Source organism: Akebia trifoliata, chromosome 1, assembly GCF_017979445.1.
Source record: "Akebia trifoliata isolate Shusen 1 chromosome 1, ASM1797944v1, whole genome shotgun sequence".
NCBI classification, from domain to species: Eukaryota; Viridiplantae; Streptophyta; class Magnoliopsida; order Ranunculales; family Lardizabalaceae; genus Akebia; species Akebia trifoliata.
Window position 1 is genome coordinate 27,435,971 of NC_141375.1, and position 23,824 is coordinate 27,459,794.

Here is a 23,824-nt window from a genome sequence, read left to right on the forward strand (position 1 = left end):
TAGTAGTATGCAATCACATACTGCTCTAATAGTAAAAAAATCTGTCAGTGGAACATTAACTTGTTTTTTAACTCATCTTCTTCTATAATTATACTAGTTCCACTCCTTCCTTTCCTTTGTCACTCTAAGCTATTTCTTTCACTCTTCTACTCTTGTACACTTCCATTTAACTCATATTTTCACTATTATTCTTCTACATTAGATTCAAATCCATTGAACCCACCTTCACCTTGTTAACCACTAACCCCTTACTTGCCTAACAAAAAACAAAAAATCTACAACCATTCAAGCTCATTTAAATTAATACAAATTTATATATTTTTAATTTTTTTTTTTTTTTGAGTTTATGTAGTACCACGTATTTGATTAAACATGCAAATACAATAAATTGTAATAAAATTGTAAATAAAAGATTATAAAATTATTTTTCCTAGAGTTATTGTAATAATAGAAAAGTTTTCTTTTTTTTTCATTTTTTTTCTTCTATTGTTTTAAAAAACACAAAAAAAAAAAAAAAATAGTGATATACAACTGAATATGCTATTGTGCCATTGCACACGTGACAACATATGTTGGTCGCACAACATCACATATGTTATTTGGTAACATTGGCTTAGAGTGAGGCATCTCTTGGAAAACCTGGAATTAGATCAGATTGGCTTGGATTAGCAAGGCTACCGGAACAATTGTTTGAAAAAGAGTAGATGTGGGAGACAATTATTGGTATGGATAGAAACAAGGCTCTAGGTCTCAATGATTTCTTAATGGCTTTCTTCAAATAGTGTTGGGATGTTATAGATGAGGGGTTTGATATTAAGGTTAAAGGATTTTTATTCTTTGTCATCAAAGAATAAAGATCCTTTAATAATTGGGAGGTGGAGGTCGTGGCTTCCTTGAGGACTTGTGTCGACAGTAATCCTTTGAGGTTGGAGGTGGGTGACAACAAAGTTTGGGTTGAGAATTGAAATGACGTGGTCTCGGTTGGGTCATTTTATGTCTTCCTTTTAAACCCCAGCCATTCATCCTTTTCCTGCCTATTTGGGGTCCAAAAGTTCCGTCTAAGGTCACTTTTTTCATATGGTGTGGTGTTCATGGAAGAATTCTTGCAATGGACCATCTCATTAGGTGGGGTGTTCAAGGTCCGAATATTTTCCTTATGTGAACGAAGGATGAAGAGTTGATAGATCATGTTATTATACATTGTCCATTCACATGAGATGTGTGGGATCATGTTTTGGGTATGTTAGGGATTGTGGGTTGTATGCCTCATTCAGCCCACTCTTTGTTTTGTGGGGCTAGTGGGACTCTTATATCAAACTGAGTGCTTTGGAGTGTCATTCATTTCGCTGTTTGTTGGGGGATTTAGAAGGAGCGTTAACTGACATGTGTTCAAAGGAAACCCTGAATCAGTACAAGATTCTATTTTAACTATTACGAGTTTTGTGTTTTGTTGGTGTAAAATCTTTAAAGAGTTCAGAGGAGTCTTTTTTACTGACTTCGTGAGAAGGGATTGGGTTTTTCACTTTCATCGTCTTAGTTATTGTAGTTTTGGCTTCTCGATTTCTCTGTTTGTTCAATGCTTCTCATCTTGACCACTTTTAACATAATCCTTTACTTGTCCAAAAGAAAGAAAAAAAAATGGTTAAAAGGATTTTTATTGGGAAATCTTTCACTCATAATAGTTCCCACAATATTTTTGTGGCATTGATCCGAAAAAGCAGGGAGTTGCGGACATCTTAGATTTAAGACGGATCGCCTTTGTTGGAGCCACTTACAAGATTACCACAAAATTCCTCGCCTCAAAGACAAAATGATTGTAGCCTCGGTTATTGGATCGGAGCAAAGCACTTTTGTGAGGATATCACCCAAATTTTAGATTGATCTTTGTTGCTAGCTAATGTAAGATTTGGGACTTTGGGTGTGGTCTGTAACATAGATTTAAATAAAGTTTATGATCATGTGATTTGGGACTTTATAGAATACATAATAGATCTTATGGGATTTGACTATATATGGATTAAATGGATTATGAAGACTCATCCCCTTCTTTTTTGTATTCCAATGATTGCCCATTGACTTTTCTAAGAGTTCCAAAGGATCTGAGGCTAGGCAATCATCTATCACCTTTTTGTTTGATATGTTGGTTTGAATTCCTCAGGGTGAGGATCGTTGAAAGGGATTGTCGTTCGGATTCAGAGTTATATGAGAGGAGTCCAATGAGTCCTATCTTTAGCCTCGAATTGATATGCTAGTTTTTGTGGATGCTACTCTTTCTTAAAGCTCTATTATTTGTTTCGAAGTGGTGTTGGGTCTAGCAATTATTATATCCAAACATGTCGTGTTCAAAATGGAAAAGGAGACAAGATTAGATTTTGGGAGGATTCCAAGAGCAGAAAAACCTTTAATTCAGGCTTAGGAGCTGTTATATAAGCCTTAAGGTTCACATATGTGGAGTTGAGAATAGGGTGGAAAGGTAATGAGAAAGGAATCGATTATGTATATCTCGACAAAAGATACGAGTCTAAGTAAAGAATAAGATTCATATTACCAAGCTCAATACAAGGTATAAAATGTAGAAGTTGTTGGTTTAGATGGATTGCTAATTAATGTCTAGAAGTGCTGGAAAGAGAACTTGGATTTTGGTTGTGAGAGAAGATATGGACACTTGACTTAACAAAGGGTTTTGTTAACATGTGTCTTAAGGGCACATGTTAAGATGCATTAAATACACCTTGGAAGTAAGCATTTGAGGATATTTTTGGAATGAAAAATAAATTTAGAAGGTGCATTTAATGCATCTTAACGTGTGCCCGTGGGGCAAATGTTAACAAAACCCATTAATAAAAGCATGGTCTTAGATAGAATAGAATAAAAGCATCTTAATACCCTTGGGGCAAATGATGATCGTTCTTATAAAAATTGATTCATTTCAATTTTATTAAATACAAAATTTTAAATGAGTATTTTAAATATTTTATGAGATTACAAATGTCAAATGATTTAAATTTTTTGTCCAAAACATTCGATCTACTCTCTCTCTCTCTCCAACAAATACTGTAAAGCAGCCCTTTGGAAAAGTTCAAACGACCTTCAATAAAGGGGTTACCATCCCATCACAATGAGATAGCTAGAGAATATCTACATTTAATGAGTGTTGGGCCTAGTGGTCAGGCCTCGCTCCAGAAAAGGAGAGGTCTTGAGTTCAAGCCCTAATGTTGAAGGATTATCTTGGGTTATCATTGTTTGATAATAACACAGCCCCTATTTTAAAATAGGCGACATTTAATCGGAAGAGGCGACCTTTTATCTCACCTGAATTGTAGATCAAACAATAATAACTAAAGCTTTCATATATTATCTTGATTGATTTCTTTTGTTGATTGGTATTTGCTTTCTATCAATTCACTCAAATTATCATTGTGACTGGTCTTATCCTAAATCTTTAGGGATTGATTTGTGAATCATGTCTCTCTAATCCTGTTAGTATTTAGTGAAGTTCTTGCATTGATTGTCAACTTGATTAAATCTGACCTGATTAATAATTGTGTCAAAACCTTAAACCTGAACTCAATCCGTTTATTAAACAAGTAACACAACTCGACTCATGTAACCCGCTTAGTAAACATGTTGGGCTGTGGCATGCTCAGGTCGACACGCATAACTTACAAATACACCACTATTACGGCCCAACCATGAGCACGATTATGATCCAAACATGAACATAACCTGTATCTATCAACCTACCATTAGTAGAAATTAAGTATTACAAAACATAAATCAAATTCCACCACCAAATATCTATATACATTAGTGACAAACATGTCAAAACGGTTAGACAGGTTAATGTCCCTAACCCAATCGTGACCAGTTTAATAAATGGATCAAACGAGTTGACACTATTAGAACCCAAACATGATTAGGCTCAACCCATTACCTTCATTGTGGATAAGAGCTAATTGACATCCACTGGGGTTAGCTGAGATGGTAAGAAGCGATTGGGTGTGCTCCTTAGGTCATGGCTTCAGATCTCTATATGCTCCTCCACAGAAATGTGGCTACTTACCTGTCGTAACACATGACAGGGATGGGTGGTGCCTGCGAACCCAAGTAAATTAGTCTCAGCGACGGTGGGGATACTCCCTGGGATAATATATATAAAAAAAAAGTAGAAGAAAAAAAAGAGCTAATGACTCTCATTGCAGTGGAACTAGCACTGGAGAGATGAAGGATATGTGTGCTCCACACAATGCAACCATTTTGGGTGTTATTTCTTATTGACAAACGCTCCTTGGGGTTTAAAATTTATATTTTTGAAAAAAACGTTATTTTATAGTGGGGTCAGGATCTGTTGACACATGATCCCAGCTATTTAAACACAAAATCCAATTGTTGAGATTTATCCTCGGGATAAGTATCTCCTAGATTTGTGTCATCAAGATCGGTAAAAATCTCAACTGTTGGCTTTTGACTCGAATCGATTGGGATCATGTGTTTTTCTCATGAGTCAATGGAGGGCACCACCTCCATAACTTACAATCAGACCTCGTAATGGTAACCATGTTAAGTTAAAATGAATTTAAGAAATAGTAGCAATAAACTAACTCAAAAAAAGCCACTCGAAATTCACTTGCTGATGTAGCATGTGCATAGAACCATAGATCTTTTTCTTTGGGATACACAAGGAAAAAAGATCTATGAACACACATCCACGTCAGCAAGTGAATTTCAAATGCTTTTTCGAGTCAGTTTATCATTAGTCTTTATGAAATAATAATGTGGCTCAAGGAAAAAACAAGTGATGCCCATTGTTTAAATACAAAATCAAACAGTTGAGATTTATCCTCAGGATAAGAATCTCCAAGATGTTCGTCATTGGGGATATATATAAATCCCTACCATTGGATATCTTGTTTACACGGTTGGGGTCATGTGTTTTCTCATAGGATTTCTTGTTTACACTGTTGGGGTCGTGTTTTCTCACAGATCATTCTCAATGAGTCACTGGAACCGACCCTTTGATAACGATTATTTTTTCTATTATATGCTGGATTAATTGATGCTCAATCACAAATCTTATCGTATGCAATTTTAAAATCTTAAGATGACTTGAAATTGGGACAAAATCTCTTCTGAGATTTAAAGTTATGGAGGCATGGTTTAAAGTACTGATTTGAAGTATTTTGATGGAACTAATCAACTTCGACTGACTAAAATGTAATATTATCGCGAAACATTGAATGTTTCCAAAAAGTTTAGAAATATCCAAGTTGTCTCAATTGTTTTGTAATTTTTGGAATTAAAATTCAAAGATGGATTAAGGTGTAATGGTCCATTAAAAGAGATGGGACACAATAGTATTATTCAGAAAGAAAAAAAAGACAAGTAAACACCACACAATGATCTGATTTTGTAGTTAACTCATGAGCGTTAACGTCTTTCAGATACTTTAATCTGTTTGTGACAATCTGAAGTTAAAAAAATTTATTTTGAATGGAGAGAATGGTTACTGCACCAATTAAGCTCATATACAAACGTCGGGAAGAACAAAAATTGTCACTCAAGAGGGACTCTGAATTCAAGTTGACATTAGAAAGAAAATACTTTAAAGCTTTCAGTTAATGGGGTTGAAGGCCTGAAAGGCCAAAAAAATGAGAACTACCCATAAAAATAAAAATAAAAAACTGGTTCAATGGGATGGATTTAGGGACTAAGTTTCTGCATTTTTCATGAAATCCATACAGGTCTGGCAGTTGCAGTCAGAGAAACGGCAGATGTTGCATCCAAAGCATACACAGGAAGTACACCCCTCGCATATTGAAGAACGAGAGCAGCCCCTGAACACTTTACGACTTGCTCTCTCTTCTTCGTTGTCGCACTTTGTTCTGGAAAAAAGAAAGAAAAGAAGCATTCGAATATTAGTTGATTTTAAGAATATGAGAAGCAATATATACATCAAATGTGCACGGAATCTGACAAATTAAATTGAAGCTCTCTACATTTGTTTATCTATAATCATGTATCAAAGAGAAGAATCTTGCTTCAAGTATGCTTCATAGGCTAAAAAACTACTGCAAATCATGCTACGTCTTCAGGATGGAAAAGCTAAAAGTTTATCTTAATAGAAAGGAACCTTAAGTTAAATGGTGTCAGAAGGCATAGTGGATTCAAGACCATGGCCTCAAACAAGGTATATGGGAATCCTCCAACTATAACCACTTTGGTCTTCCAATTTCTACCCAAAGTTTATAAATATGCACGAGTTTTCTTCGTCAACGTCATTGGATTGGAATCAGATACCCCACACCAATCATGAAGCTATTCAACAAACTAATGAACTAACAATTTAAAGTCAATTTTAACTGTATCACGGTTCAAGTTTGAATAGTTGTAATTGTTTTGGTACCTCTTTTCACTTATCCCATATTCAAGGGATCAAAGGACGGGAACCAATGTCGTTTTGAAGACAAACAGGATAAACAAAACCAAGAAAGTTTTGGGGGTTGCCCCATTCATGGTATCTTAGACCATATGAAAGAAGAGGAACATAGGAGTTTGCAATGGGAAAGAATCAGACACACCCAATCATTTTGAAGATTAGATCTTTGTTATATAGTTTTTTTTTGAAAAAGTATAATATATTGATAATGGCAAAAGATACAAGGAGGTCGAGAAAGCCTCACGAGAAACAATAAAGAAAAGAAACTATAGTCTCAGTGATTACATAGAGATTGCCATCTAAATACGAAATCATCGAAAGAAGTTCCCGCAAACTCTATGTTCTGCTTGGACCAAAGGTATAAACACCTCAAGATCTCCAAGAAAGTCGCATAAAAGCTACTAATCTTGTTATTAAACACTCTGTTATTTCTCTATTTCCAGACCCCCCAAGCAATAGCCGAAGGATCAATAGCCCACAAGATCCGCTTTTTGGTGTGAAAAGCATTACTGGTCCGTTCTTCTAACAATGAGGAGAACTTACAGGGAAGGACCCAACTAATATGGAACATACCAAGGAAAGTTGACCAAAAATTATAAAAAAATGAATAAGGGACTAAAATATGATCAACCGATTCCTCATCTCTCAAGCAAAGGGGACAGCAATTGGGAGTAATCCAACCCCGCACAATCAAATTATCCAACGTAAGGATCCTATTAAGGGAAGCCAGCCAAACAAAAAAAGAAATTTTAGAGGGGACTAACCTGGACCAAATGATGAGACTCGGTAGGGATCGCTCTGTACATGGATTGAGCCACATAAAGAAAGACCTGACAGAGAATCTCAACTCCTTAGCCCATGCCATTCCCACTTATCCTGTTCGCTGTTGTTGAGATGGACCGTATGCAGGAGATCATGGAAAGATGCCACCTTAGTTGGCTCCTAATCATTGAAGTTTCTCCTAAACCCCAAATCCCAAGTAGGATTGGACTCATTGCAATTCAAATACTGCTGGATAGAGCGGTTCTTCTTAATAGAACAAGCGTACAAAGACGGAAATTGAATAGCCAGAGACGTCGTGCCACACCATCTGTCCTCCCAAAATCTAACTCTGTCTCCCAAATCCGCTTTGTACCTAATCCCTTTCTCAAAATTCTCACTCACTTTGAGAACCCTTTTCCAAACACTACACCCATACGAATCTTTAGACCCTCCGCTATACTAGCCTAAACTCCTTTCCCTGTACTTGGCCCTAATAGTCTTCCTCCACAAACTATTCCTCTCCTCCCCAAATCTCTAAAGCCATTTTCCTAGAAGATCTCTATTAGCTAATCTAAGTCCCTTAATACCCGGTCCCCCGTTCTTCTTGGGCTTGCATATCACTTTCCATCTGACCAAATGACACTTCTTCTTGCCGTTCCTATCATTCTACAAAAAGTTTCTCATGAGCCTTTCTAATCTAATTTTGACGGACCTCAGAAGCGTAAACAATGAGAGAAAGTATACTGGAATACTCGTTAAAGTGCTCTTGATCAAGGTAACTCTCCCTCCTTTCGACAAATAATTTGCCTTCCACATGCTCAACCTTCTCTCCAGTCTCTTGATCACGCCATCCCAAATTTTGATACTTTTGTAAGATGCTCCCAAAGGTAATCCCAGATATGACGTAGACAATGTATCATGCCCACAACCCAGCGTTGTAGCCATCACATGAATATCATTCACCTCTCCTACCCCAAATAGCTTACTCTTTTGCAGATTAATGTGTAATCTTGATATCGCCTCAAAACAGCACAATAAAACTTGGAGCACCCTCACTTGGTCCTCTGAATGCTCCAAAAAAACAACTGTATCATCCGCAAATTGCAGGTGTGAGATCAGTGGTCCGTCTTTCACCCTAAATCCCGAAAGCTTTCCTAAATCACCCGCTCTTCTAAACAATCTACCCAAAGCTTCCGCTATTATAAGAAACAAGAATGGGATAAAATTGAATATGGGTTGCCCTTCACACATTGAAAGATTGTACGCACGACCTTTTTTGTAGAGGATTTTGTTTTAAAATGGGATAAAATTGAATGTGGATTGGGATAGTTTTGGTTTAGTTGGAAGCCCTATCTTGGTCATCTCATTAATAATTGAATTTCAAAGTTCTCTCCTTTATAATTAAACTTTCCCTTATCAATAATTTTTTTTATAAAAAGAAATGGTTCATCTTGCCATGGCTGGGGCTTAGCTAACAGAGAGTCTTTGAGGCATAGTGATGTCCACATAAACCTGTTATAACTTGACACCCACATGAATGTATAAGGAGGCTATACCCAACAGGGCAATGAAAGAAAAAGATTGTTCTCCCTGATTCCCTTTCTGCCATGATTAATGACACCCGACTGTACTGGAAAGAACTTTGAGCTCTTCCCACACCAAAATTTAAAGAACTACAAAAGAAAGCAAATTTCCCAAAGAATATAAACTCATCACTGTTCTAGGTGATTTGGACAATTGAATTGCTTGCAAAGTTTGGATAGTATTTAAGATGCAATACTTCAAAGATAAATTTTATAATCACATTGATGACTGTCAATTGGTTAGTAATTCATCAACACCTGATCACTTTTTATATCCCATGCCATTAAAATGCATTGCTTTCATACTATCACATCGATGATTCTTGTTTTACATGTCATTAGTATAACCCAATATCTCCTGCCACAATATACCTTGGATGGATCTGGCCACAATGCATATACAACTATCAAAACAGAACACATTGCAATTTTATCCTTTTATCCACAAGTCATGTTAGTTCTGAAACCCCAATGAATGATAATCTGTTCCCTTTTAGCCTCTAAAATGTTCTCACGCAATGCTTACTCTCAAAATTCTTGGTTTACACGATACTCTTCACCTTCTAGTATTTTATTGCATGAAAACATACATTTCCAGAAATACTTTTTGATGAGTCATGGAAGTGACTCCAAAAGTAATTTTTTTCAGAATTCAAATATATTCATTTTTAGAAAAAACTTCATCATATGAGACAACTCGAACAAATATTCAATCAATAATGTCAGGGAGAAACTTACTTGTCATATGGAAGGTGGTCATCACATTTCCAGTTAGGGTTGATCAAAGCATCATGATGTATGCGGCATTCCTCTTTAGTCCTAAGACGGAACCTACGCTCCTTTTTACACCTTGTACAGATAACAAACTCATCCCGATGACAAGGTCGTCCTTTATGAGACTTGTGAGACCCACTAGCATTCTTCGATGCTTGGTTGTAGTATTTAAGCAGGACTGTCTTTGATAGTGGAACCTTATCCCCTTTAGCTATGACCCAAATGTTGCTCTTCCATTTTCTACAGGTCTCTCGGCCAGAATGCTTCTCAAAAGCAGCTGGGGTCAGCTTATCTAGTCGTCACAATCACAATCACAATTCATCCATCAAAAGCACAAAATGAAAAATCAGAGTAAGACATGTGAATGCATTTAAGTAAACATATAATGCCACAAGCATACATTAATCAACTCTACCTTGAGCTGTAAATTCAATCAAGGCATGTATCAGTATCACCACTGATGTAGTACACATGGCACACGTATGGGGATGGGGTCTGATCCTGGCAAATGAAGAACAAATAGACTAAACATGGACAAATTGAGACTTATGTTCTCACATTGATGAAATTTCCACCCCAACCTAAGTTTAGATCAACTTTTATACTTCGAATTTAGAGTATATTAAAACATGACTGCTGTTTATGCACTAGATTTGTGCTGTATTTCTAATTCTGATTGTTCTGTTTGGGTTGCTACCACTAAATTTTCATATTGAATTAACTTTAAAAAATATGATTAGAAGGACATTTATCTCTGTACAATGCAATGTACTAGTATAGTCAAAGTATATATTTATCTCACTTGCATCAACTTTGAAGCTACTTGATCAAAGTGTATCCGATGAAAAAAAAGGGAAACACATGTATAATGAGAGTAACTGAGATAATTATGCAGCGCATGGGCATTGCCGAGGTGTCTGCCTAGGGCACATGTACCTTGGCTTCCCGTGCACAGTGTGCCTCAGGCTCTCATAACAGCTCATTCTAAAGGATCCCACCATAAAAACAAGCCAAACAAGTCCTCTTAAATCAACAAACTACCTTACATAATTATATATCTTCTTGTATGCTGGAAACAAGAAGAACAGAACCTCTTAGAATCAAAACCAATTCAAAAGCATTGAACCTAGGATATTATCTTATGGGCAATTGACAATGTTAATGTAATGGGTCTATTAATCAACTCATAACCCATGGTTGAAGAAAACCCATGTTTTGAGCTACACAACTTAAACTACAAGATAAATAAACATTAGAACTACATATATAGCTTTTTTCATACAATAATAAACAATAAGTCTCATCATTGTGACAAGTCTACCTACACTTGTACGTATTAATACAAACAATATAGAACAGCTCCTGACAGTTAAAATTAACCATCACAGTACAAAACAAAGCCATTATATATATATATATATATATAGCTTTTTTAAGACTAAGAAAAGCATCTAACATGCAAAAAGTGATGAAGACCCATTCCTCAAAACAGATCAAACTAACCTTCCTGACAACCAGGGGTGCATTCACAGCTAATCTCAAGATCACCACTGGTGAAAACCCTAAGCGTCCCAACAGCATCTCCATATCTATGGCTGGTACACCCACATGTCACTTCTATATAGTCTCCCTTTCTCTTCAACCCACTTATCTCACTTAACTCCTCATCACTAAACATTGAAATGCCATCTCTTTCAACACCATTCTCCATCTTTCTCTATGTATCTCTAAAACCAGAAGAAGAAGCAAAAAAAATTTGATGGGTTGGTCTAGTGGGATTTAATAAAGAACTCCCACAAAAACCCATCCATCGTTCACATAAATATGGTGAGAAAACATGCGAAAACGAGATGCGAACAAAGAATCTGAAAGGAAACCCCAACAAACACGTATCACCCAGGATTTTTCGGAGATATCTGGCGGAGAAAACGTGGAAAAGTCGAAGAGTTAAAGACTTTAAAGAGGGATCAGTGGGAATGCTACCTGCATTACATGACATGACGTGACAACATGGATAAATCAGGTTTGGATCTCTCTCTCCTCCTCATGGGAAGGCGACGAGGTTTCTCGATTAACGGACTGTTTTTACCTAGTCCGGATACTGTGCAGGATTGAAATCCTACCCACGCCTTAATAAATACCACGTAAGTCACGATCTTAAAAAAAAAAAATTAACCTTAGATTATAACTTACGTGGCATGTATCGAGGTGGGGAGGATGGTTTCGACCCTCCACCCTATCTGAACTCTTTACTATTGGGTCTAATTAACATGCGTCAAGCCACACGTTAACTGGCATTAAGCATAGGGACAATGACCTTAAAAGCTTTTTTTTAACACTATGTACCAAAAAAAATACCTTCTAAAAAAAAATATGAACTTTTTAATATTATTTTTATTATCACATAATAGTCCAATTATCTTTTCAATTATTTTTTAAATTTAAAGAAATAAATTTATTTGAAAATATTTTAGGTACTCCAATATTTTAAAATTAATGGCAAACCACTTGATTATAATCATCTCTCCCAAAATAATATATATATATATATAATATATATATATATATATATATATATAGCTTTTTTAAGACTAAGAAAAGCATCTAACATGCAAAAAGTGATGAAGACCCATTCCTCAAAACAGATCAAACTAACCTTCCTGACAACCAGGGGTGCATTCACAGCTAATCTCAAGATCACCACTGGTGAAAACCCTAAGCGTCCCAACAGCATCTCCATATCTATGGCTGGTACACCCACATGTCACTTCTATATAGTCTCCCTTTCTCTTCAACCCACTTATCTCACTTAACTCCTCATCACTAAACATTGAAATGCCATCTCTTTCAACACCATTCTCCATCTTTCTCTATGTATCTCTAAAACCAGAAGAAGAAGCAAAAAAAATTTGATGGGTTGGTCTAGTGGGATTTAATAAAGAACTCCCACAAAAACCCATCCATCGTTCACATAAATATGGTGAGAAAACATGCGAAAACGAGATGCGAACAAAGAATCTGAAAGGAAACCCCAACAAACACGTATCACCCAGGATTTTTCGGAGATATCTGGCGGAGAAAACGTGGAAAAGTCGAAGAGTTAAAGACTTTAAAGAGGGATCAGTGGGAATGCTACCTGCATTACATGACATGACGTGACAACATGGATAAATCAGGTTTGGATCTCTCTCTCCTCCTCATGGGAAGGCGACGAGGTTTCTCGATTAACGGACTGTTTTTACCTAGTCCGGATACTGTGCAGGATTGAAATCCTACCCACGCCTTAATAAATACCACGTAAGTCACGATCTTAAAAAAAAAAAATTAACCTTAGATTATAACTTACGTGGCATGTATCGAGGTGGGGAGGATGGTTTCGACCCTCCACCCTATCTGAACTCTTTACTATTGGGTCTAATTAACATGCGTCAAGCCACACGTTAACTGGCATTAAGCATAGGGACAATGACCTTAAAAGCTTTTTTTTAACACTATGTACCAAAAAAAATACCTTCTAAAAAAAAATATGAACTTTTTAATATTATTTTTATTATCACATAATAGTCCAATTATCTTTTCAATTATTTTTTAAATTTAAAGAAATAAATTTATTTGAAAATATTTTAGGTACTCCAATATTTTAAAATTAATGGCAAACCACTTGATTATAATCATCTCTCCCAAAATAATATATATATATATATATATATATATATAAATAAAAAAATATCCTTGTTATTTCTTCCCAAAACTAATAGTATTTATCTCACTTAACTAAAATGATGATAGAGATGAATATGATCATGATCACAATCAAAATGATTTGACTTATGTATGTTAGATTTATTAAAATATATAAATAATTTAATTAAAATATAATTTTTAAAATCAACTTGGATGTTTCGAATTGATTCAACAAAAAAATTATCAAGTTGATTTAAATGAGTCAAATAAAATTATATTGAATTTATGAGTAATTTTTAATAAATAAAAATATTTATTTTTTTATTTTTCACAAAAATATTAATGACCAAATAAATTAGTCAAGTTTTTTATTTGACTCGTTATATTTTTAGATCAAATCACTTTGTAAAGTTGTTAAAAGGGTATTTCAGGTATTTTTTATAAAAAGAATCTTCAAAAGATCCTTAATAGGTTAATATTTTATTAAATGGGGCATAAACGGTCTGTATTATTTATTAAGAAACTATTCGATACGTATTCTCTCTTCGCAGTCATTGTCCCTTAAATAGACCTCCAAAATTTATTTTATTACCTAAAATCCATGGAATAATATTTGGAGTCCAGATTATATGCATCCAAAGTGGAGGATTGATTTGAAACCTTACTCCTATGTCGTAAGTCACAATCCAAGGAAAATTTTGAAAAAAAGAGAGATTGTAGACATTAATTCCTTGGGTGCATGTAATCTAGAGTCTAATACTTATTATTGGATTTAGTGTCTTTCCTAAGGAGTTTTAAATATATCTTAATATGTGCTTTGCACATTTAACAAAATCATTTACTAATTTACTTCAGGTCTTGTTAACGTGCTCCCTAAGGGCACACATTAAAGTGCAATAAATACATTTTAGAAATAAGCATGCGGGGGTATTTTGATAAAATATATATATATTTTAAGGCATTTTTTTATATAAAATTTAATCTCCCAAGTGTAATTAATGCATTTTAAAGTGTGTCCTTAGGGCATATGTTAACAAAATCCATTTACTTCAAGGGTCTTGTTAATATGTACGCTAAGAGCATCTCTAGTGGACCTGTTAAAATCTATATGTTAAAGGTGCCACTTAGACACCTTTATCACATGTTAGTTACTTTTAATAAGTGAATTTATTTAACACGTTTTTGAATTCCAATGTAGACATTAGTCTGCACATGTTAACCATCTTTTTTAACATTTAAATTCACGGTTGAATTTTTATTTTATTTTTAATTTTAAATTAATAAAATAGTTATTGTTTTCTAAAGAAAACACTCTAGCAACCTGATGTGTCTAGTCAAAGCACTAGTCACAATTAACACATACATTATCATCTAACACACTTAACACAAGAGATAATGTGTCTGTTGGAACAATTTTGTCGGCTAAATTTTTACTTGTAACGCTAATTTATCTATTATGGATACTTTAAGGGAATATGTTAAAGGATAATATTGAAGTAACATTAAAACGTACATCGTAGGAGGCATTTCTAACATAGATGTACGTCATCTATGATTCTAACACACATCCACATTAGAAGACCTTATGTTAAAGTACACTAAATAAACTTTGGAAATTGAATTTCCTTCTAAGCATACCCTCATAAGATTTTCTTTTAATAAAAATACTCTTAAATACTTATTTCAAAGGTGTATTTAATTCAGCTTAACGTGGGTTACACGTTAACAAAACCCTTACTTTACCGGTTGGAGTGCTTTCAAAGATCTTAGGAAACGAGAGTGATTTACGGCCCAGTTGTATTTCTCTTCCTATCTTACAGGCCTGTTGTTGGACACGGAGGCTCCAACAGGTGGGCCCAGGCCTAAAAACCTCTTGGATAATAATAACTAAGATTTTATCGTAAAAAAATAAAAACAAAAAGTAACGTCAATCTATCTGATTATCTTTGTGGGACCCAGTAATGCATGTGTATTACTGTCCTTTGAGTGTACCGAAGAAGTACCTGATCAAAACCACGATGTTTACTTTTTCGTCCTTTTAAGATGGGACAGAAAAGATGCGGTGCAGCTTACCGTTCATGACACGTACGAGAAAAGATTCCAGCGTGCCAACGTCTTCATAAAATTCTAAAAAGACACGAGAAGACCAAAATAACCTTAACATATGTCACAATTTCCAAAAATGTCCATTTCTTAAAATACCTGAAGTACCCTTGCCGCAACAAAACTACACCAATACGCGCCACGAGGAACCTCGACACGCGCGCTTGAGATAGCTCACTGTTTCTCGAAGATGTGGGTCTTATCCTGCACCGCATCTGCTTATCCTACGCTCTCTCTCCAATCGAGAACTTCTAGAGCTTCTGTTTCAGTTAGTTCGAGCTCTCTAGTATCAATCCCTGTTCATCATCATCATCATTATCCATTTGTTCCAGAGGTAAGAATTCTTTGGTTCGTGCTGAAACACTAATCACATTTCATCTTGAAACCCCAAAACCCTAATTTTCTCTTTCCATGGACCTAATCTTGAGTCCCCCAGCTCTGGTTAATCTCAAAATCTCACTCCAATTAATACATCGAGCGTTAAATTTCATTTTTTTTAGTTCAAACCTCAAATTTACGATTTTTTGTACTTTTTTTTTCCTTCTGGAATCCAGGTTTCTGAAGCAGTCAATTCATTGTACGCTGAGTTCAGAGCAGTGGATAATCTGGTGGCTTGCAATACCACACGAGTCCTTAAGGCTTTTCAGAATGCTAGGGTTGGATCTCATGTAAGTATGACTTTTTTTCTTAGTTTTTTTCGATTGTTCACATTAATTGAGTAATAAACTAGGGTTGTAAAGATTGAAATTTTGATATTGAAGTGTGTTAGTTAAGTTACGTTTTTGAACTTCAGATTCATGGAGTTCTTTTGTTCTTCTGAATGGTTTATTAGTGTTTAGTATCACATAATTGCAACTCATCATATTGTGAATAATGACATAAGGTGAACTCATGGTTTTAAATCTCTTCCGAGACCGAGACAACTCGTCCAAATTGTCTCGGCATCATCCAACAACAAGATGAGTTGACAAGTTCTCTCAAAGACATGGTTTGTTCTAATTCTAAGGTATTTTTTAAATCTTGTCTGAGACGACTTGGTCTGGTTCATGGATTAGATGAGATGTCTATACGAGTTTTAAAACCATGGGTGAACTGGAAGGCCAACGAACATGATCTTAGGAAACATAATTGTGAAAAATACCTGCTCTTCCATGATGTAAACCTCTTCTCAAATTATTCTCTTACAATATCCGATCATTCTCTGAATCTATAGCCTCCTCCAGGGGCAGACCAAGGTTTATTTATATTCATGCTTAGGAAATACATATTTATTCGGAAGTGTCCATCTAGCCATGCTGTCACTTCGATGGTTATCGAAAAAAACGCAGAAAGGATAGTGTTGCTTTCTCTCTTGTTATGATCCTTAGGTTAAGACAAGCCTTCCACTCCATCAATGCATAGGTATTTTTGGAAGAGTGGTTTGGGTCTTAACATCTAGTATCAAAGCCAACCCCTCATCTAGGGTTCAAGTCATATGGAGGCGGTTATGGAAAAAATAAAAAACAAGGAAAAAAAGGGGGGCTCCTCCATGGTATGGGATGGGTATATGGAAGGGGTTCTTAAAAAAATGGGCTCCTCTATAGTATGGGATATGGAAGGGGTCTGCTATAGTAGACCACCATGATTAGTCTTGGAAGGGGCAACTAATGGAAAAAAAAGAAAAGGGGTACCTGGTACTTGGAAAGAAGGCCAAGGGCTGGGGGGCTCGCCATAAAGTGAGCCAACAAGGGCGTTGGCCTTCAAGCATGGGGGCATGTTACGACAAACTTTCCACTCCATCAGCGCCTAGGTATTTGTGGAGCAGTGGTTTGGGTCTTAACATCTCTTTCCATCAAACAATTAAGGAGACAGAGTTCCATGCTATACTCTGCAATTGAAGCCATTAGCACCATGAACTAAGGGACTTTCTGGTGCCCCAGCTGCACAGGCTATAGCTGTTGTATAACAAATCTGCAGCCATAATGGTATGGTCCCATTAACATCAATTCCTTAAACTAGTGGCATGGGCGTGACTTTGACGTATTTGAATCACATGCATTTTCAGTCAGAATGCTTAATGGTATAATTATCTCGAGTAACTTCTTAGTATAGGCAAGCCATATTTGGTTCTCTAAGCTACGTAACTTCCAAAATGTATGCAATTCTATAATTGTATCTGCCGTCATGATAGCATATGAGTGCTTCTTGATGATCACAATTTTGATTCTCCTTGATTAAAAAACAAGATCATGAGAAATCAACAATGTTTCTTTTGGTCGTTCTCAACGCTAGCCTGGTACTTGGTTTTTTTGGCATCAGCACTTTAGTGGATCCACTGGCTATGGTCACGATGAAGCCGGGGGGCGGGAAGCACTTGACAAAGCTTTTGCAGAAATTGTTGGTTCAGAATCAGCAATAGTTCGTTCACAGGTTTCCTACATACTATGGCATTTTCCGTTACCTGGCTGGATTGTTCAAAATATTATGCTGAGACAATCCTTTTCTTTCTCTGCAGTTTTTCTCTGGTACTCATGCTATCACTTGTGCTTTATTTGCTTTTTTAAGGCCAGGGGATGAGGTAAGCTATCAGTTTGACTTCTTGTGTGCTTCTATTAAGTAGAAACTTCTATTTTATGCAGTATTATCATTTTTTTTTTCAGTTTATTTTGTTACTGGGATCTGGTTTAGACTGATTTGATGATCAGCTTTTGGCAGTTGCGGGTGCTCCGTACGACACCTTAGAGGAAGTTATTGGAATTAGGGACTCTCCTGGGCTTGGTTCTCTGAAAGACTTTGGTGTGACGTACCGTGAAGTCCCAGTAAATTACTCAACGATATTAAATATATTTTGGAAAAGTTCAAATTTTGGGTTCTAGACCTTTTTCTGATACAACACATGTTTCAGCTTGCAGAAGATGGTGGCCTTGACTGGAATGCACTTGCTGTTGCATTGAAACCTCAAACAAAATGTGCCCTGATACAACGATCGTGTGGTTATTCATGGCGCCAGAGTTTAAGTGTAAATGACATAGGGAGGGCTATAAAGATGATAAAGGCAGGCCTTCTAACATGTGCATTAAACATAGTCAGACTATTACTTTAATTGGCTTGCAAATTTGACTGTTGGTGAAAGATTATGCCCGCCCTTGTTTAGTATTTCATTGATTCTGTAAAATATATTTTTCTAACCCTTTAAACTTACATCCCTCCAGTATCCTAACACATGCATGTATGCAGATGCAGAACCCCAAGTGCTTGGTCATGGTGGATAATTGCTATGGTGAATTTGTGGAAAGCATGGAACCTCCAATGGTGGTATGCAATGGGAATTACTTTGTACTCTTTTCATTTTTAAAATGGAGTACCATAACATAACATAACCTTGTTAATGCTGGGCAGGGTGCAGATTTGATTGCTGGTAGTTTGATAAAAAATCCAGGTGGAACCATTGTACCGTGTGGTGGATACATTGCAGGGAAGGAAAAATGGGTGAAAGTAGCAGCAGCTCGTCTCTCTGCTCCAGGACTCGGGCAAGACTGTGGCTCAACCCCTGGTGATATAATGCGTACATTTTTCCAGGGTTTGTTTCTTTCTCCCCAAATGGTTGGGGAAGCAATCAAGGTACATCATTCCACACATTAATAAGTTGAATTAATCCATCTGTTTTTTCCACCTGGCAAAAACTGTTTTTTCTCTTCTCTATACCAGGGAAGCTTTCTTATTGCTGAAGTCATGGCATCTAGAGGATATAAGGTGCAGCCACTTCCCCGAGCTCCTCGCCATGATATAGTGCAGGTTTCATTCAACTTTTTTCTCCTTTGTTTTCTGTTTCTAGTGATCTAATAAGGTGCGTGCCACTGCAACTCAGGCAGGTTGGGGATCAACCCCCACTGAGGTTTAAAACGGGTTGGATATGAGTGTGTCCATATCCATATCCGGATTTTTTTATCTGGTTTCATATTCGGATCTGAATCCGAATCTGATTCAGATCATACTAGCTAAGACCATATACGAACCATTTTACTTTCATTAAAATTATATCCGGATTCAATCTAACCAAATTAATTGATTCAAGTCGGTTAGGTCAGATAATATTAAACCACTTATAAGATTATTTCAAATAAAATTGCTAAAATGTTACTTGAACTCAAGACCTCTCCATTTTGAAGAGAGGTCTTGACCACTACACCCAATCGTTGTTGTTTGATAAAAGATGAATTAAAAAAAATCTAACAATACAACTTGCAAAATAATATATATCTTGGTGGATATAGGGATGGAACCGCATCTGACTCGGGTCAAAGGACATCAACTCATATCCGAACCATATTTTAATTCATATATACTTGATGAAACAAAACCTGCTTAATTCGGATTCGGATCACTTGGATTTTGGATAAAATATGCACCATTTTAAGCCCTAAACCCACACTTCCAAACACTAACCCGTGCCCAAGCCCAACCCAACTCAACCTCGGGCATGGAATGCTCAACCCAAGCCTGGGTTGGTCGGGTTGGCTCATTCCTCATTAATATTAAGATAATTAGTAATGATAATGACTTATATAAAGATAAGTGGTATATAAAAAAATATAAAATTTCTAATTATTTGCCCTAAAAATATATTTCAAAGTTCAAGTACATGAAGTTATAAGCAAATGTTAACAAAAAGATGTTGGTGATTAACTAAAATTTGAAATGTGAATTGTGATTTGTGAATGAGAAATAAACAAATATATTCAAAAATATTTTTAAATTATAACCATATTAAGTTCGGGTTTGGGCAACCTGATGTCTACACTAAAACCCAACCTGGTTTTCTTCGGTCAAAATATTTTTTGCCCAAATCCAGGCCTGAACCATAGCTAACTGTGCCCAAACCTGACCCAATGTTGGGTTGAACTCATCTGGTTTGGGTTTGGCCTGCCCAAGTTGCAGTCTGTGTGTTCATTCGTTTGCTTATTTATCAGTTAGTTTTGTGATATTGGGTAGCCCTATTTCCTTTTTTGAGTACCACTCTTGTAACCATTAAATTTTAAAATGCATCTCTCTCGCTTGAAAGAATTAGACTAACTCCAGTTCTGCATTTTTGTTTACTCGATATATGATCTAGTTGGCTATACTTTTTTCACAAAAGATGCTCAACTACTATACTGGTTTTCACTTTTCAGGCAGTACAACTAGGAAGCCGAGAGCGCCTCCTTGCTTTTTGTGAGGCTGTACAAAGAAGCTGCCCTGTTGGTTCCTTTGTCAAACCCGTTGCGGGATCATCACCTGGATATGCATCGGAGGTCTGGGCATCTTAAGTTCTCTATTAATTTATACTTCTAGTGGTTTTGGGGAATGAAAGTTATGGCATTATATTTCTTGCAACTGATAGTGGACTGGCCTAGAGTTTATTTGCACAAGTCTCGATTGATCCGTGTTTGTTGGATCAAACTTTATATGGAGGATCAGATCAAACGAGAAGTTTTCTTTAAAACTAAAATCAATCCACAGACTTCTCTAGTTCAATATCCTACTTCTAATCCAACTTTAACAAAAGGTTCTAATGTTATTAAAGCACGTAATGGAGCCTAGCTTTTAGCAAACAGTCTCACAGTCTTTGGCCTTTTAAAGTAAACCCTAATGAGGAATGCTTCATGTCTTTGACTAGGTGATCTTTGCTGATGGAACTTTCATTGATGGGAGTACAAGTGAGCTCTCGTGCGATGGACCATTAAGGGAGCCATTCTCAGTTTTCTGTCAGGTTGCTTTTTTTTCCCATCTGGTTGAGGGTGCTAGTATTAGATTAGAAGAGCCAAACTTTATGATATATCTCTCAATCTCAAGATTCCAAGGAAGTGTTGATTCTGAAACCTCTGTTTTTAACTTGAGTTTACTGATGCAGGGTGGAACCCATTGGACTCACTGGGGATTAGTTTTAGGAGAGGTTTTGAAATCCATATAAAATCATCGATGAATCTGAAAGAAAGAGGAGTCATCATGCTCCGCATTGATCTTCTTCCAGACCATGTGATTGTTCTTAATGGATCTATTCATAAAAAAAGAATACAATGATTGTTCCCAAAGATCTCATGGGATTTACCAAAAGAATGAAAAACTGTTTGATTGGTGCAGAAAGGGGAGATTTTGTTATCAAAATTGCTTATGAATGCATGCCAATCAATGGGATGGAACTGGATTCAACTTGATCATCAATAAGTCCAGGTAATAACAAACTTGATTTCACCTCAATCTTTGTGCAAAGAGCCCTGCCAATTTGACTCACTCATTTGTGGCTAACTTTCGACATTCAAGTCCAGTAATGAGGTTCTGAACCTTGAAAGTATTAGTTTTACTGTTTAATCATTTTTGTGTCGTAACTGTCAGGAATGTAGCTCCCAGCTGGAATTGCTCTGTGCCGGATATCTGCTCAAGGGGGTTGACTCATGTTCCTAAAATGTGGATTTTTGGATTCTTAGGAGATGATGTAATGACCTCTGAGCCATCGGATTTAGCAGAGTTGGATTGTTTGATTCGTTAGATAAACCTAACATCTTGAAAGCATGTGTATGAGATGGAAAAGAGTTCCATATAATTGTATATTTTGTTGATACCATCGTTTGCTGTACAACAATTTTTTGTTATGCCAAACGGCTAAATAAGATACAAGGTATTATGATATATGCCGTGCTAGGACAGCCAGGTCAGCTATTTCACTATATCGTGCCTACGGCTGACCATGGCTGAAACAGACCATTAGACTGTTAGAGAATAAGATGCATGGGATACACTGTATCATTGTTAGTGTATCTCATCACAAATGGAAGGTTGCGACCGACGATATTTTAGAATATATCAATTAGATTTTCTAGGATATTTATATTAGGTAGTTTTCATATATCCTGGGTGATGTAACATCTATAAATATTTTTTTGGGGCTTTTTGTAATATTCATCTAAGAATTATCAATATGTATCAAAGCAATTATTCAACAAAATCAATTGTATATTCCTTCTTCAAAGGACTAAGATGATTGTATTAAGATGCATGATATACACATCACAAATGAAAGGTTGTGATGGAAGATATTTAAGAATATATATTGATATTTAGAATATATCAATTTGGATATTCTTGAATATTTATATCAGATAGTTTTCATATATCTTGATTGATGTAATGTCTATAAATATTTTATTGGGACTTTTGTAATATTCATCCAAAAATTATCAATAAAATTAGATTTCTAGAGAGACAATCTTGTAAAGCCGTTGCCCTATCCTGATAAGATGAAAGACTTCAAAAGTGGCCAAAAGTGGGGTCCAATAAGCCCAAAAATTGGTGAAGGACTCAGATTTAGGCCTTTTTATACTCACTAGTTTTACTTGACAGTAGGCTTTAGTGCAAGAGGAGAAGTCCAATCTCTCTGCGCAAGAGCAAGAAACCTCTTTGGACAAATGCAGATTTTTGAAGTTTCTCAATAAAAAACAAAAAATCTCTTTGCGCAAAAGCAAAAACCTATCTAAACATTTACTAGCTCCCTGCAAGAGCATCCAAACACAGTGCTACTTATTGAAACAAGTGCTCTCCCTTCTCCATGGCTACACACTTGGCAACGTCAGGACCCTAACATGTCGAAACTCATATAGTAGTGCAACAATAGGGAGATGGAAAAATCTAATCTGACACACATGTGGCTGTCCGATAGGTGCGTAGAGATGTGAGGCACCACCATTGTTTGTATTTGGTGGGAAAGTGCATCAACTTATCCGTAACCATTTGTGATTCTAGGTAAAAAAATAATAATAATACGCCAAAGGTCTCTCCCTAAACACAGTGTAGATATTACCATGTACTAAAGGGAAGAAGAAGAAAGAGATCGTCAATAATCTCACCCCAATCACAGTTTATTATATCGTCGAAGGTTACTAAAAAATTACTTTTCAAACAACCTTCACCAATTACCCACCTTTACCAACTAATTACTTACTACTAACCTGTCTATTTATTAAAAAGAGATGTCAACTTGCTAAGTTGGTTGAAGTCCTTTAAAACTCACTTGACTCAAATGTGTATTGAGTTGAGTCAAGCAAAAAATCTATGAGTTGACTCAGTCAAGTTAAATTAAAATATTTAGAGTAATGATTTTCTGACTCCCCCAAATGTCATACTCAAAATATTCTTCTAACGTGACATGTGCTAAAACCATAGATCTTTTTGCCTCGGATACACAACTGCACATATTTATGGGGATGTACAGATGTGTATCCTAAGGCAAAATCTATGGTTATAGCACATGTCACGTCAGGAGAGTATTTTTAGAATGTCGGATGGGGGAGTCAGATTATCACAACTCAAATATTTAATGACTTAGAATACCCTTATGTTTGACTGTTGGAGAAATGCCTTTGATTTGTACATGGATTGATCAACTCGAACTAGATCATCAATGAAACCGTATACCAAGGGTTTGGGGTTGTCTAAATGAATTCTATTCATTAATTCAGTATTATTCCTT

At 36.0% G+C, this 23,824-nt stretch overlaps 2 protein-coding genes across 3 annotated transcripts; one reads left to right on the plus strand and one right to left on the minus strand.

Moving 5' to 3' along the window:
• Positions 1 to 5,478: 5,478 nt before the first annotated feature.
• Positions 5,479 to 11,674, minus strand: LOC147411370 (protein ULTRAPETALA 1-like). The gene is made up of 3 exons (XM_086447839.1): positions 11,059 to 11,674; positions 9,520 to 9,847; positions 5,479 to 5,882 (listed from the first exon to the last, which is right to left on the minus strand). The coding sequence occupies exons 1-3, from the start codon at positions 11,264 to 11,266 to the stop codon at positions 5,708 to 5,710; spliced, it is 711 nt and encodes a 236-aa protein (XP_086303965.1). The 5' UTR covers positions 11,267 to 11,674; the 3' UTR covers positions 5,479 to 5,707.
• A 3,806-nt stretch (positions 11,675 to 15,480) lies between these two features.
• On the plus strand, positions 15,481 to 21,987 carry LOC147411371 (uncharacterized). 2 transcript variants are annotated; one of them, XM_086447862.1, is made up of 13 exons: positions 15,481 to 15,676; positions 15,897 to 16,010; positions 17,641 to 17,751; positions 17,837 to 17,899; positions 18,027 to 18,140; positions 18,227 to 18,376; positions 18,559 to 18,636; positions 18,721 to 18,942; positions 19,030 to 19,116; positions 20,493 to 20,612; positions 20,978 to 21,070; positions 21,212 to 21,531; positions 21,694 to 21,987. In XM_086447862.1, exons 1-12 carry the CDS (start codon positions 15,533 to 15,535, stop codon positions 21,269 to 21,271), a joined length of 1,356 nt encoding a protein of 451 aa, XP_086303988.1. In that variant the 5' UTR covers positions 15,481 to 15,532; the 3' UTR covers positions 21,272 to 21,531; positions 21,694 to 21,987. The 2 variants fall into 2 exon arrangements, with proteins under 2 accessions (XP_086303988.1, XP_086303978.1); XM_086447852.1 differs by having other exon boundaries at positions 21,442 to 21,531.
• The last annotated feature ends 1,837 nt before the right edge of the window (positions 21,988 to 23,824 follow it).